This window comes from Hemitrygon akajei, chromosome 4, assembly GCF_048418815.1.
Source record: "Hemitrygon akajei chromosome 4, sHemAka1.3, whole genome shotgun sequence".
Taxonomy (NCBI): Eukaryota; Metazoa; Chordata; class Chondrichthyes; order Myliobatiformes; family Dasyatidae; genus Hemitrygon; species Hemitrygon akajei.
This window is the reverse complement of record NC_133127.1, coordinates 195,023,926-195,038,804: the sequence shown is the minus strand read 5'-3', so window position 1 is coordinate 195,038,804 and position 14,879 is coordinate 195,023,926. Positions and strand designations below refer to the sequence as shown.

At 45.7% G+C, this 14,879-nt stretch overlaps 1 protein-coding gene across 1 annotated transcript in view; it reads left to right on the top strand.

Moving 5' to 3' along the window:
* LOC140727086 (autophagy-related protein 16-like) overlaps positions 1-14,879 on the top strand; it is a 107,585-nt gene that overhangs the window by 61,278 nt on the left and 31,428 nt on the right. Inside the window, exons 9-13 of the mRNA XM_073044330.1 lie at positions 4,592-4,685; positions 5,345-5,450; positions 9,252-9,322; positions 11,723-11,794; positions 13,405-13,525. Of these exons, the coding sequence (XP_072900431.1) occupies positions 4,592-4,685; positions 5,345-5,450; positions 9,252-9,322; positions 11,723-11,794; positions 13,405-13,525 (464 nt within the window). The remainder of the gene's footprint in view (positions 1-4,591; positions 4,686-5,344; positions 5,451-9,251; positions 9,323-11,722; positions 11,795-13,404; positions 13,526-14,879) is intronic.

Sequence of the window (14,879 nt, the reverse complement as noted above, 5' to 3'; positions counted from 1 at the left end):
GGGAGAGGGGAGATGAAGTAAGAAGACTCCAGCCCTTAATCTTTTCCACCTATCACCTCCCAGCTTCAGTTGCAGTGAAAGTCTGGTCACCTCACTATAGGAAGGATGTGGAAGCTTTGGAAATGGTACAGAGGAGATTTACCAGGATGCTGTCTGGTTTAGAGAGTATGCATTACGATCAGAAATTAAGGGAGCTAGGGCTTTACTCTTTGGAGAGAAGGAGGATGAGAGGAGACATGATAGAGGTGTACAAGATATTAAGAGGAATAGATAAGAGCGGACAGCCAGCGCCTCTGAATGCAAGAGCTTTAGGGTAAGGGGAGGGAAGTTCAAGGGGGATATTAGAGGAAGGTTTTTCACTCAGAGAGTGGTTGGTGCGTGGAATGCACTGCCTGAGTCAGTGGCGGAGGCAGATACACTAGTGAAGTTTAAGAGACTACTAGACAGGTACATGGAGGAATTTAAGGTAGAGGGTTATATGGGGGGGGGAACAGGGTTTAAGGGTTGGCACAACATTGTGGGCCGAATGGCCTGTACTGTGCTGTATTTTTCTTTGTTCGTTCTTTGTAGCACAGGTAGACAATAAAGTGCAAGATCATTGAGGTAGATTGTGAGGTCAAGGGTCCATCTTATTGTACAGGAGGTCTGTTCAATATTCTGGGGTGGAAATTGTCCTTCAACCTTGCTTTCAGACTTTTCTATTTTCTGCCCAGTGGGAGAGGGTTGAAGAGAGAATGTCTGGGGTGTGTGTGCGATCTTTGATTATGCTAGCTGCTTTACGGGGCAGTGAGAAGCGTTGACAGTGTCCGTGGAAGTGAGGTTGATTTCAGTGATGTGCTGAGCTACGTCCACAGATCTCTGCAGTTTCCTGCAGTTTCCATATCAAACCGTTATGCATTCAGACAGAATAGTTTCTGTGGTGCAAGATTAAAAGGTGGTGAGGGTCGATGGAGACGTGCTGAATTTCATTAGTCTCCCGAGGAAGTAGAGGCATCGGTCAGTTTTCTTTTCAAGTCAAGTCAAGTCACTTTTATTGTCATTTCGACCATAGCTGCTGGTACAGTGCATAGTAAAAATGAGAACGTTTTTCAGGACCATGGTGTTACATGACACAGTACAAAAACTAGACTGAACTACGTAATAAAAAAAAACAACACAGAGAAAGCTACACTAAACTACAGACCTACACAGGACTGCATAAAGTGCACAAAAAAAGTGCAGGCATCACAATAAATAATAAACGGGACAATAGGGCAGTAAGGTGTCATTCCAGGCTTCGGGTATTGAGGAGTCTGATAGCTTGGGGGAAGAAACTGTTACATAGTCTGGTCGTGAGAGCCCGAATGCTTCGGAGCCTTTTCCCAGACGGCAGAAGGGAGAAGAGATTGTATGAGGGGTGCATGGGGTCCTTCATAATGCTGTTTGCTTTGCGGATGCAGTGTGTAGTGTAAATGTCCGTGATGGCGGGAAGAGAGACCCTGATGATCTTCTCAGCTGACCTCACTATCCGCTGCAGGGTCTTGCGATCCGAGATGGTGCAATTTCCGAACCAGGCAGTGATGCAGCTTTTGGTTCTGACGTCACTGTGGTTGGACCAGGACAGGCTATTGGCCTCAGGGAAATGCACAATGGAAACATGGAGGTTGATTAGGGATCACTTTACATGGGGTTTCAGATAGGTTGTCCCACTGAGGCAGGGAAAGGATGATCAATTGAAGGATCATGGTTGACAAGAGTTGTGGACCATCTGCAAAAGGCAACTGCTGGAGGAACTCAAACAGCGGGGGTGGAGAGAAACTGTCTGTGTTTTGGGTCTGGACTGAGAATGGAACAGGGAGATGGTCAGTATGAAGAGCTGAGGGAGAAGTGTGTGAAATATTTACTTTTCTCATAGTTTAAATTTTCCTATGCTTGATTGTATTTTTATATAATCACTTACTCTCAGTGGCCACTTTATTAGGTACACCTGTTCATTTATGCAAATTTCTAATCAGCCAATCCTGTGGCAGCAACATTGTATAAAAGCATGCAGACATGGTCAAGAGGTTCAGCTGTTGTTAAGACCAAACATCAATATGGGGAAGAAATGCGATCTAAGTGACTTTGACCATGGAATGGTGGTTGGTGCCTGACAGGGTGGTTTGAGTATCTCAGAAACTGCTGTTATCTTGGAATTTTCAAGCACAACAGTTTTTAAAGCTTGTAGAGAATGGTGTGAAAAGCAAAAAACATCCACTGAGCAGCAGTGTCTGTGTGAGAAAGCACCTCGTTAATGAGAGTAGTCATGGAGACTGGCCAGAATGATTCAAGCTGACAGGAAGGTGACAGTAACTTGGAGTATTGTGTTCAGTTCATTATAGGAAGGTTTAGAAGCTTCAGAGAGGGTGCAGAGGAGATTTACTAGGATGCTGCCTGGATTAGAAAGCATGTTTTATCTGGATAGCTTGAGCAAACTAGGACTTTGGAGTGAAGGAGGATGAGAGGTGACCTGATAGAGGTGTATTAAAATTATGAGAGGCGTAGCTAGTGTGGACAGTCCGTGCCTTTTCCCCAGGGCAGGAATGACCAACACCAGAGGACATCCTTTCAATGTGATTGGAATAAAGTATAAGAAAGATTGTTAAATATTTAGTGTCAAAGTTCAAAGTAAAATTTATTATCAGAGTACATACATGTCATACAATCCTGAAATTCTTTTCCTGTGGGCATACTCTGCAAATCTATAGAACAGTAACTGTAAACAGGATCAATGAACAACAAACTAAATAAATAAATAGCAATAAATAACTGGAGGATGAAGTACCAAGGTAGAGAGTCCTTAAAGTGAGACCGGTGGTTGTGGGTTTCTAGATTGTGTTGTTTCCAATACACAATTGTAAGCGGAACAAAATAATTGTTACTCCAGATCCAATGCAGCACAAACAAAACACAAAAGACAGAGGACACAATAATATTAATAGTAATAATAAAAGCATAATAATTATAAATGCATCAGCTTATATACCGTACATAGATTTTGTCCATAAAGTGACGCTAGGTTGTACATAAGGTGCCCGACGGGAAATAATAAAGTAGTGGTGGAGTTAGGTGTTGATCAGCCTTACTACTTGGGAAAAGTAACTGTTTTTGAGTCTGATGGACCTGGTGTGGATGCTACGTAGCCTCCTCCCTGATGGGAGTGGGACAAACAGTCCGTGAACAGGGTATATAGGGGTGATTTCAGAGCTAAGTTTTTTCCACAGAGAGTGGTAGGCACATGGAACGTGCTGCCAGGGGTGGTGACAGAGGCAGATACATTAGAGGCATTTAGCAGACTCAGATAGGCACGTGGATGGTAGAAAAATGGAGGGTTATGGGCTGTGTGGGATGGAATAGGTCAAAAGATCAACACAACATCATGTGCTGTAGCGTTCCATGTTGTGTGCACTGTTCCCTCTGAGCTGTCAGGTGCGCAGCCACCAGTAACCGAGAATGCTCCCGCGCCTTCGCCTTTGATGCGGCGCAGCTGAAATCGGACGCAGCTAGAAAAGGTTTACGAAACGTGAAAGGTTTTTATACTGTAGTTCATTATACCATTCAATTAATAAATATAATCAAAGGTATGTGATCTTTCAATTTTCATTCTAAATATTCATAGTATATATATTACAAAAAACATTTAAAGTTCTGCACAGGTTTCAGGCTGTGTCAGCGTTTCCTGCTCAGACCGATGGTTGGCTCACACAGCTGTGAACAAAACCAAAGGGAACGTTGGTTGTACGATAGTGTTAGTAATGGTTAATGGCTGGCCCAGAGGGTTGTGGCTGTATAGAATGAAGTGAGAGAGGTGGGTACGATTATAATGTACTTGGACAGGTACAAGGATTGGAAAGGTTTAGAGCACTGGTTCCATCTTTTTAATGCCATGGACCGGTACCATTAGGCAGGGGGTCTGTGGACCCCAGGTTGGGAACCCTTAGTTTAGAGGGATGTAGGCCAAACACAGGCAAGTGGGGCTAGTATGGATAGACATCTTGGATGAGTTGGGCTGAAGTGCCTCATCTCTGCCTCAGTTGGGCGGGGTCAGGCTGTAACTGACAAAGTCTTGGAGTTTCAAACGAGCTGGATTTTGACTGATGTTCTCACCCCCACCCAGTGTCTTCATCCTGACCTACAGTGAGTGTCTAAACCTCTCCACCCATACTGAGGACAGATAGGCATTGGGGAGGGCATGGTATCTCATCTTCTTCAGCTTTGAGTGCAGACATATAAGTGGGGTCCCATCCTCGACAGACAGACCACAGACACGTCAGCTTTAGCCTGAGTACAGACAGGCAGACAGACCATTTCCCAGACAAATAGGGGACATACCCTGTGTTGTCTAAGTGCTGATAGGTGGATAAACAGGGGCTGGCCTTGTCTAGACTGAGTGCAGTCAGACCAGTCTAATAGGAGACTCTCCCTGTCCAGACAGAGAGACTGGGGTCTCCCTATCTAGACTGACCATGGACAGAGGAATGGATGCATCTCCCTGTCTAGACTAGACGCAAACCTATGAAAGGAGTTATCTCCCTGTCTAGACTGATCTGACGTCTCTGTCTCCTCCATCTAGGAAACGCTCCAGTACCTCCTGCAGTGAATTTGACTGCATCCCTGCTGGCATCTTCTGCATGTCCAGGATCCCCGCCTGTGTCCGGCATAGTGTGGTGAGTCTGAGGGGTACATGGGGTCACACGTTGAGAGGGCATGGACAGGAGTGGGAGTTGGAGCCATTGTTCTGAGTGTCTGTGGGAGGGCAGAGTCAGTGTGGTGAGTGGGCGTGGCCAACATGCATGAGGGTGTGGCCGTGTTTGAAGGTGCGTAGGTCCACACCCTTGGAGGGGGTGGTACTGAGGGAGGGTCACACTCTTGGAGGGGGTAGTACTGAGGGAGGGTCACTCTTGGAGGGGATGGTACTGAGGGAGGGTCACACTGGGGTGGTACTGAGGGAGGGTCACACTGTGGGAGGGGTGGTACTGAGGGAGGGTCACACTCTTGGAGGGGGTGGTACTGAGGGAGGGTCACACTGTGGGAGGGGGTGGTACTGAGGGAGGGTCACACTGTGGGAGGGGTAGTACTGAGGGAGGGTCACACTGGGAGGGGTGGTACTGAGGGAGGGTCACACTGGGAGGGAGGTACTGAGGGAAGGTCACACTGTGGGAGGGATGGTACTGAGGGAGGGTCACACTGTAGGAGGGGTAGTACTGGGAGGGTCACACTGGGAGGGAGGTACTGAGGGAGGGTCACACTGAGGGGTTTTTAATTCAGGAGATTCATTTCATTTGATTAACTCCAAGCATTTTTTTTCTTTCTCCACTTGGACCAGTTTGCACACGACGGAGAGGTTAACACTGTCAAATTCTCCCCAAGTTCCAAGTTCCTAGCCACAGGCGGAAGTGACAGGATTGTGAAATTGTGGGACATTGTCGGAGGTGAGACTCCAGGGGCCTTGTATCACCCAACACACAAAGGAGTCAAATGTTCAGAGGCTTAATGTGTAAAACAGCAGATGCGTGTACAGTGTCAAGTCAAGTCACTTTTACTGTCATTTCGACCATAACTGCTGGTACAGTACATAGTAAAAATGAGACAACATTTTTCAGGACCACGGTGTTACATGACACAGTACAAAAAACTAGACTGAACTACATAAAAAAAGACAACACAGAGAAAGCTACACTAGACTACAGACCTACACAGGACTGTGTAAAGTGCACAAAAACAGTGCAGGCATTACAATGAATAATAAACAGGACAATAGGATAAGGTGTCGGTCCAGGCTCTGGGTATTGAGGAGTCTGATAGCTTGGGGGAAGAAACTGTTATATAGTCTGGTCGTGAGAGCCCAAATGCTTCGGGGCCTTTTCCCAGACGGCAGGAGGGAGAAGAGTTTGTATGAGGGGTGTGTGGGGTCCTTCATAATGCTGTTTGCTTTGCGGATGCAGCGTGTAGTGTAAATGTCCGTGATGGCGGGAAGAGAGACCCCGATGATCTTCTCAGCTGACCTCACTATCCGCTGCAGGGTCTTGCGATCCGAGATGGTGCAATTTCCAAACCAGGCAGTGATGCAGCTGCTCAGGATGCTCTCAATACAACCTCTGTAGAATGTGATGAGGATGGGGGGTGGGAGATGGACTTTCCTCAGCCTTCACTGCTGGGCTTTCTTTGCTATGGAGCTGGTGTTGAGGGACCAGGTGAGATCCTCCGTCAGGTGAACACCAAGAAATTTGATGCTCTTTGCGATCTCTACCGAGGAGCTAGAAAGTTGGTGAACCCTGTAGAATTTTCTCTATTTCTGCATAAATATGACCTAAAATGTGATCAGATCTTCACGCAAGTCCTAAAGCTAGATAAAGAGAACTCACTTAAATAATTAACGCAGAAAATCATCATACTTGTTCATTTATTTATGAAGAAAAATGATCTAATATTACATGTATTTGTTAGAAAATGTATGTGAACCTTTGCTTTAAGTAACTGGTGTGACCCACTTGTACAGCAATAACTTCAACCAAATATTTCCGCTAACTGCTGATCAGTCCTGCACATCGGCTTGAAGGAATTTTAGGCCATTCCTCCTTACAAAACTGCTTCAGCTTTGGGATGTTGGTGAGCTTTCTCGCATCAGCTGCTTGCTTCATGTCCTTCCATAACATTTCTATAGGATTAAGGTCTGGACTCTGACTCGGCCATTCTAAAACACTAATTTTCTTCTTTTTGAACGATTCTGTTGTTGATTTGCTCTTGACTTTCAAATCATGGTCTTGTTGCATCATCCAACTTGTATTAAGCTTCAGATGATGGACCACTGCCCTGACATTCTCCTGTCAAATGTCTTGATACAACTTTGAATTCATTGTTCCCTCAGCAATTGCAAGCTGCCCAGGCTCTGAGTCAGCAAAGAAGCCCCAAACCATGATACTCCTTCCACCATGCTTCACAGTTGGGATGAGGTTTTGATGTTGGTGTGCAGTGGTGCCCTTTTCCCTCTAAACATAGCAATGTGCATTTCTGCCAAAAGGTTCAACTTTTGTCTCGTCTGTCCACAGAACATTGTCTCAGAAACGTTGTGGAACATCCAGGTGGTCTTTTGCAAACTTGAAACGTGCAGCAAAGTTGCTTTTTGGAGAGCAGTGGTTTCCTCCGTGGTGTCCTTCTATGAACACCATTCTTGTTCAGTGGTTTTATTATAGCGAACAGAGACTTTAGCAAGTTCTAGAGATTTCTGCAGGTCTTTTGCTGTTACCCTTGGGCTCTTTTTCACCTCCTTCAGCGTAGCACATTGTGCTCTTGGTGTGATCTTTGCAGGATGCCCACTCCTAGAGAGAGTAGAACAGTACTGAATTTCCTCCATTTGGAGACAACTTCTCTTAGGATGGACTGCTGAACACTCAGGTCTTTAGAAATGCTTTTCCAGCTTCATGCATCTCTACAATTCTTCTAAGGTCCTCTGAAAGTTGTTTTGATCGAGGCTTGGTGCATGTAAACAGATCTTTGTAGGGTCTTTTTTACTGGGTAGAGCACCTTTACAACTCACACTTCAATCTCATCTCATTGATTGGAACACCCGACTCCAAATAGTTTTAATAGAAGTTATTACCCCTGAGGTTCATGTATTTTTTTTCCAACAAATATGTTTGTACATTAAATATTGCATTATTTTTCTTAGTAAGCGAATAAGTATAACGTTCTTCATTTTATTTAATTGGGTTCTCTCTATCTACTTTTAGGACCTGTGTGAAGATCTGATCACATTTTAGGTTCATATTTATGCAAAAATAGAAGTCCTGAAAGGTTCACAAACTTTCTACACCGCTGTATGTGAGTGAGTGTGAGTGCACGTCTGTGTGCATGTGCACTTATCCGTTTGTGTCTACGTGCTTGTCTACCTGTGTGTACAACCAGCATTGCAGCTGTGAGGGCCAACGTTGCTCTGAGAGGAAACGTTCGCGTGGCCTGAAAACTGCGTGGCACTTTAAATGTTTCTGTTTGTAATAGGGATAATATGAATACCTCAAATGAAAATTGAAAAGGCGCATACTTTCGGTTTTATTTGTCAATTAAAGGGGTTGGTGAAATATAGTACAACAGGGAAACTCTTTCACGTTTTATAAACCTCTTCACGTCTGTCTTTATTCAAGCTGTGCTGCAATAAAGGGCACGTGCGTGGGAGCGTTGCAGTTACTGTGCGGCCGTGCAGCTGAGGGGACTCAGATGTGTGTGCATGCCTGCATCAGAATCAGATTTATTATCACTGACGTACTTGGTGACACTTACTGAATTGTGGCAGCAGTACTGTACAAGACAGAAAATGACCTTAAGTTACAAATAAATAAATGGCACCAAAGAAGAATAGTGAGGGAGTGTTCATGGGTACATTGTCCTTCTAGAAATCCAATGATGGAGGAGAAGAAGGTGTCTGTAAAATATTTTGCGTAGATCTTTGGACTCCTGTACCTCCCCCCCGATCACAGTAATGAGAAGATGGCGTGTTCTGAATGGTGATAGATGCCACCTTTGTGAGGCATCGCCTTTTGATGGTTGGGAGTCTAGTGTCCATGATGGAGTTAGCCGAGTTTACAGCTTTCTGCCCCTCCATAACAGGCGGTGATGCAACCAGAAATGTAGCAGTGCCATCAGCTAGAGTACTTGGTTGCATACCAAGTCTCCTCAAACTCCTAATGAAGTCGGAACGCTGTCTGTCTGTGTGTGCCCGAGTTTCTGTGTGCACGTGAGCGCGTTGTGCTTTTTGCTGGGAACAGGGACGGTGGACATTCTCTGGTGGAGCAGCTGATGCTTGAGTGTGGGGCTGTGACCGGGGTTCTCTCCCTGACTACTCCCCACACCCCAAAAGCCCTAATCATCTCTGTCTGGTGCCCCTCCTCCTTCCCCTTCTCCCGTGGTTCGCTGTTCTTTCCTATCAGAATCTTTCTTCTTCAGATTGTGATAACCTCTTCCAGCTATCACCTTCCAGCTTCTTACTTCATCAACCCACCTACCTTCCCCCTTACCTGGCTTCACCTATTACCTGCAGATTGTCTTCCTTCCCCTTCCCCTACTTCCTTATTCTTGCTTCTGTCCCCTCCCTTTCCAGTCCCGATGAAGGGTCTCGGACCGAAACATGGACTCTTTATTCTTTTCCATAGATGCTGCCTGCCCCTCTGAGTTCCTCCAGCATATTGAGTGTCGGTACCAGCACTGGTCTGATCTCCATCTCTCCTGTCCTCTTTCAGGCACCCTACAGAACAGGAGGACCCTGGAGGGGAGCAATGATGGGGTGACCAGCATCGACTTTGACCCATTGGTGAGTGAGGGATTTCAAAGGGAGGGGATAAACATGGGCAGGATGGGGTGGGGTTGGAGTTAGAACCATGCGCAGATAGCTCCCTAAGCTCCTTCCCAACACAGTGACTCGGTTATAGGAGCACCTTCCTGCTGGCCAAGCTGCCACTAGTAATGGGTTATTGGTAAAACTGTCCAGTGCATCACCAGTACCAGCCTACCTGCTATCAAGGACACTCAGTGGCCACTTTATTAGGTACACCTGCTCATTAATGCAAGTAACTAATCAGCCAATCATGTGGCAGCAACTTAATGCATGAAAGCATGCAGACATGGTCAAGAGGTTCAGTTGTTGTTCAGACAAAGCATCAGAAATGTGGTCTAAGTGGCTGACCGTAGAATGATTGTGGTGCCAGACGGGGTGGTTCGAGTATTACGGAAACTGCTGATTGGCTGGGATTTTCACATACAACGGTCTCTACAGAGAGCGGTGCGAAAATGAAAAACCATCCAGAGAGTGTCAGTTTAGTGGGTGAAATGTGCATGTTAATGAGAGAGGTCAGAGGGGAATGGTCAGACTGGTGACGGTAACTCAAATAACGACATGTTACAACAGGGGTGAGCAGGAGAGCATCTCTTCATGCACAACATGTCAAATCTTCAACTGGATGGGCTACAGCAGCAGAAAGTCACACTGGGTTCCACTCCTGCACCTAATAAAGTGACCACTGAATGTATATACAGAAGGTTGCTGGAAAAGGGCCAGTACCATCATTCAGGATCCCACCCACCCTGCTCACGGACTGTTTGTCCCATTCCCATCAGGGAGGAGGCTGCGTAGCCTCCACACCAGGACCACCAGACTCAACAACAGTCACTTTCCCCAAGTGGTAAGGCTGATCAACACCTCCACCCACTAAACCACCCTCCACACCCCCAACCAGTACATTGTCACACATTGAAGAGCTTTTGTTTGTATGCCATCCAAATAATTAAATATGTAAATGCATTGAGGTAGTGAGAAAGGAAAACCGTGCAGAACAATGTGTTACATTTGCAGAGAAAGTTCAGTGCGGGTAGACAGTAAGGTGTACGTGTCTGTCACCATATACACCCCGAGATTCATTTTCTTACAGGCATTCACAGTAGAACAAAGAAATACAATAGAATCGATGGAAACTGCACTCAAACAAAGACTGACAAACAATCAATGTGCAAAAGGTGGCAGTCTGCAAATACCAAAGAAAACAACAATAATAATAAGTAAATAAATAAATAACACTGAGAGCATGAGTTGTAGAGTCCTTGAAAGTGAGTCTGTAGGTTGTGGAATCAGTTCAGAGTTGAACTGAATGAAGTTATCCACGCTGGTTCAAGAGCCTGATGGTTGAGGGGTAATAACTGTTCCTGAACCTGGTGGTTTGAGTCCTGAGGCTCCTGTACCTCCTTCCTGATGGCAGCAGTGAGAAGAGAGCATGGCCTGGGTGGTGGGGTCTTTGATGATGTAAATGTGCTCAGTGGTGGGGAGGGTTTTGCTTTTGTTGGTCTGGGCTGTATCCACTACTTCGTACACATAAGAGATCCGTTCAGGAGACTCATAACAGCCGGGTAGACTGTGAGGTCTGAAGTCCATATCGTCCTTGGGAACCATTCAGCAGTCTTATAACAAGGTTCAAAGTAAGTGTATTATCAAAGTATATATATGTCACCATATACACTCCTGAGATTCATTTTCTTGTGGGCATACTCAATAAATCTATTGAATAATAACCATAACAGAATCAATGAAACACCACCCAACTTGGGTGTTCAACTAGAAAAATGATAGGTATAATAATAATAAATTAATAAGCGTTAAATATCGAAAACGTGAGCAGAGTCTTTGAAAGTGAGTCTGTTGATTGTGGAAAACTGAGTGAAGCTTATGCCCTTTGGTTCAAAGCCTGATGGCTGAGGAGTAATGACTGTTCCTGAACTTGGTGGTGTGAGTCGTGAGGCTCCTGTACCTTCCTGTGGGGTAGAAGCTGTTATTGAACCTGGTGGTACGTGCTTCCAGGCTTTTGTTTCTTCTGCCCAATGGGAGGGGAGAAGAGGGAATGCCTGGGGTGTTTTGGCTGCTATCTAGGAGTCTGCGAAGGGGAGGTGGGATCCTGTGATAACTAGGGTATGAGTTTGTCAGAATGCAGACTAGGAGTCTGCGAAGGGGAGGTGGGATCCTGTGATAACTAGGATATGAGTTTGTCAGAATGCAGACTAGGAGTCTGCAAAGGGGAGGTGGGATCCTGTGATAACTAGGGTATGAGTTTGTCAGAATGCAGACTAGGAGTCTGCGAAGGGGAGGTGAGATCCTGTGATAACTAGGATATGACAGTGCTGCTTGTAAACTGTCTCCTGGATGATGTTTGGTTTTCCCTCGCTGTAGGGTGTGCAGCTGCTTGCCGGATCATACGACAATTCAGCGCGCCTGTGGAGCCTGAGGGACTATGAGCTCAAGGTGAGAGGGATTCCCGTCTAAAGGAGATAAACAGGGCAGGTTTACTTGCATGGAGAAACCGTGCTGATGGCAGAGATGATGAAGCTCATCTTCTGCACCTTCTCCAAGTGTCACATCTTCCCCAAAGTGTGACCATCATCTGCGCCCGGTCCTCCAGCTGTGACCCACAACCTGATAGCTTTCAGATCCCAGAAACCGTCCACAACTCAAACTGTTTGTGAGTCGGAAATGAACTACAGCGTTGTGTGTGGGAGAGGGTCACAGGAGCAGCGGCCTCTCTGACTCATTGAGTGAGTGATCGTTGCAGCTTGCGTAGGGGGAACGAAGGAGTGGGGCCTTTCCTTCTTTTTGCAATACTAAATTTGATTTTTTATATATTTTATTGTAATTTATAGTTTAAAAATTATTATGTACTGCAGTATTCTACTGCTGCAAAACAACAACTTTCATGACTTATGTCAATGATATTAAATCTAATTCCGATTCTGATGCCTGTCCCCATCTGGTAGAAGATGCCTACAACACTGAAAAAGCTTTATAAAACCATGGTTAGACCATGCTTGGGAATGTTGTATTAATTTCTGCTCCTCTCATTATAGGAAGGATGTGGAAGCTTTAGAGAAGATGCAGAGGAGATTCACCGGGATGCTGCCTGGATTAGAGAGGGTGCAGAGGAGATTTACCAGGACGCTGCCTGGATTAGAGAGGGTGCAGAGGAGATTCACCAGGATGCTGCCTGGATTAGAGAGGGTGCAGAGGAGATTCACCAGGACGCTGCCTGGATTAGAGAGGGTGCAGAGGAGATTCACCAGGATGCTGCCTGGATTAGAGAGGGTGCAGAGGAGATTCACCAGGATGCTGCTCGATCAGAGAGGGTGCAGAAGAGATTCACCAGGATGCTGCCTGGATTAGAGAGGGTACAGAGGAGATTTACCAGGATGCTGCCTGGATTAGAGAGGGTGCAGAGGAGATTTTCCAGGATGCTGCTCGATCAGAGAGGGTACAGAGGAGATTCACCAGGATGCTGCCTGGATTAGAGAGCATGTCTTATGAGGAGAGGCTGAGCGAGCTGGGGCTTTTCTCTCTGGAGCGATGGAGGACGAGAGGTGACTTGATGGAGGTGTAGAAGATGATAAGAGGCATAGACTGTGATGACAGCCAGAGACTTTCTCCCAGGTTGAAATAGCTATTACCAGGGGGTGGAATTTTAAGGTGATTGGAAAAAGTATAGGGGGGATGTCAGAGATAAGATTTTTACACAGAGAGTGGTGTGTGGAACTCACTGCCAGGGGTGGTGGTAGAGCCAGATACATTAGGGATATTTAAGAGACTCTTAGATAGACACATGGATGATAGAATAATGGAGAGTTATATGGGAGGGAAGGGTTAGACTTAGCTTCCAGTAGGTTTAAGGATTGGCACAGGATCAAGGGCCTATACGGTCCAATGTGTTTGTTTTAAAGCAGAAGGAAATTGGAGGGGTCTTGAGTCAGATTAGAAGGTCAAGTCTCCAGAGACTCCCGTTGGACTTTTGATGGGTTTGATCGCGTTTTTGGTTTTATTCTGCTTCTGTGCTAACCATCTACTTTTCTCTTGTCCGCTGTGCTCAGCACACGCTGTCAGGTCACAGTGCAAAGGTCACAGCTGCAAGGTTCAGGTTCACTTTCCGGGAGGTGGTGACGGGGAGCCACGATAGGACGATCAAAATCTGGGACCTCAATAAAGAAGCCTGTGAGTGAGTCATAGAGTCACAGAAGTTGTATAGCTCTGAAACAGGCCCTTTGGCCCAGCTTGTTCATGCCAACCAAGGGTGCTCTCTTAAGCTAGTCAAATTTGGTCCATATCCTTCTAAACCAGGGGCTGACAACCTTTTTTTAATGCCATGAACTGCTATCATTCACTGAAGGGTTCGTGGACCTCAGGTTGAGAATCCCAGCTCTGAACCTTTCTTCTCCATAGACCTTTCCAAATCTCTCTTCAATGGTGCAACTGTGCCTGGCTGAACGACTTCCTCTGGCAGCTCATTCTATACCCATCATCTTCTGTCTCTTAAATAGTCGCAAGGATGATAGAAAAATGGAGGGCTTTCTGGGAGGGAAGGGTTGGGTTGATCTTGGAGTAGGTTAAAAGGTTGGCACAACATTGTGGGCTGAAGGGCCTGTGATGTTCCGTTTTATGCTCAACACCACACAAAATGCTGGAGGAACTCAGCAGGTCAGTTAGCATCTATGGAGGGGAATAAACGGTCAACGTTTCGGGCCGTGTACCTTCATCAGGATTGGAAAGCAATCTACTGCTTTCTTCTGACCTGCTGAGTTTCTCCAGCATTTTTTGTGTGTTGCTCCTGATTTTCAGCATCCACGGAATCTACACACTATCGTTGTGAGTCTTTTCTGCTCCCTCTCTAACATAATCACATTCTTCCAATAAGCAGGGCGAATGGAACTGTGCACAGGTACGTCTCTACCAAAGGAGGTGTCAGTTGTTCCTTCCCTCCGCTAGCTTGCAGGTCACCTGCTTAGACCCCCACCTTGATCAGGGTCACGTGAAGCCGTGGGAGCAGTGGTTGATGGTCGTTTGAACAGCTGGTAAATATCACAAGCCCTGGTTATGCGACCACTGACGCCAGGCAATCTGTGATGAGTGTTGATAACGGCTGGGATCACCTGTCTTGTAAAGACACTGCCCAGAAGAAGGCAATGGCAAACCACTTCTGTAGGAAAAAAATTGCCTAAAATATACATGGTCATAGGCCATGATCGCCCATGTCATACAACACGGCACATAATGACCAAATAAATGAATAGAGCAAAATGATTTGGAATTGTAGAGATGTAAAAGTCTGGTAGTTAAGAACAAAGAACAAAAAAAAACAGATGGCCAGTGTGTTCAGCCCTTCTGATACCACATAGGTAAGAGACATTACATTAAAATTTGTAGATAAGAGTTAGCCAATGAGATTGCTCCTATTCAAATAATGCAATACCCCCAAGAAGCTCCCAGAAGTATACAGAGAACTGTAACTACTAGGAGACACATTGAACAATTCCATATACATACTGTGACCACTGGGAAACATACTAAA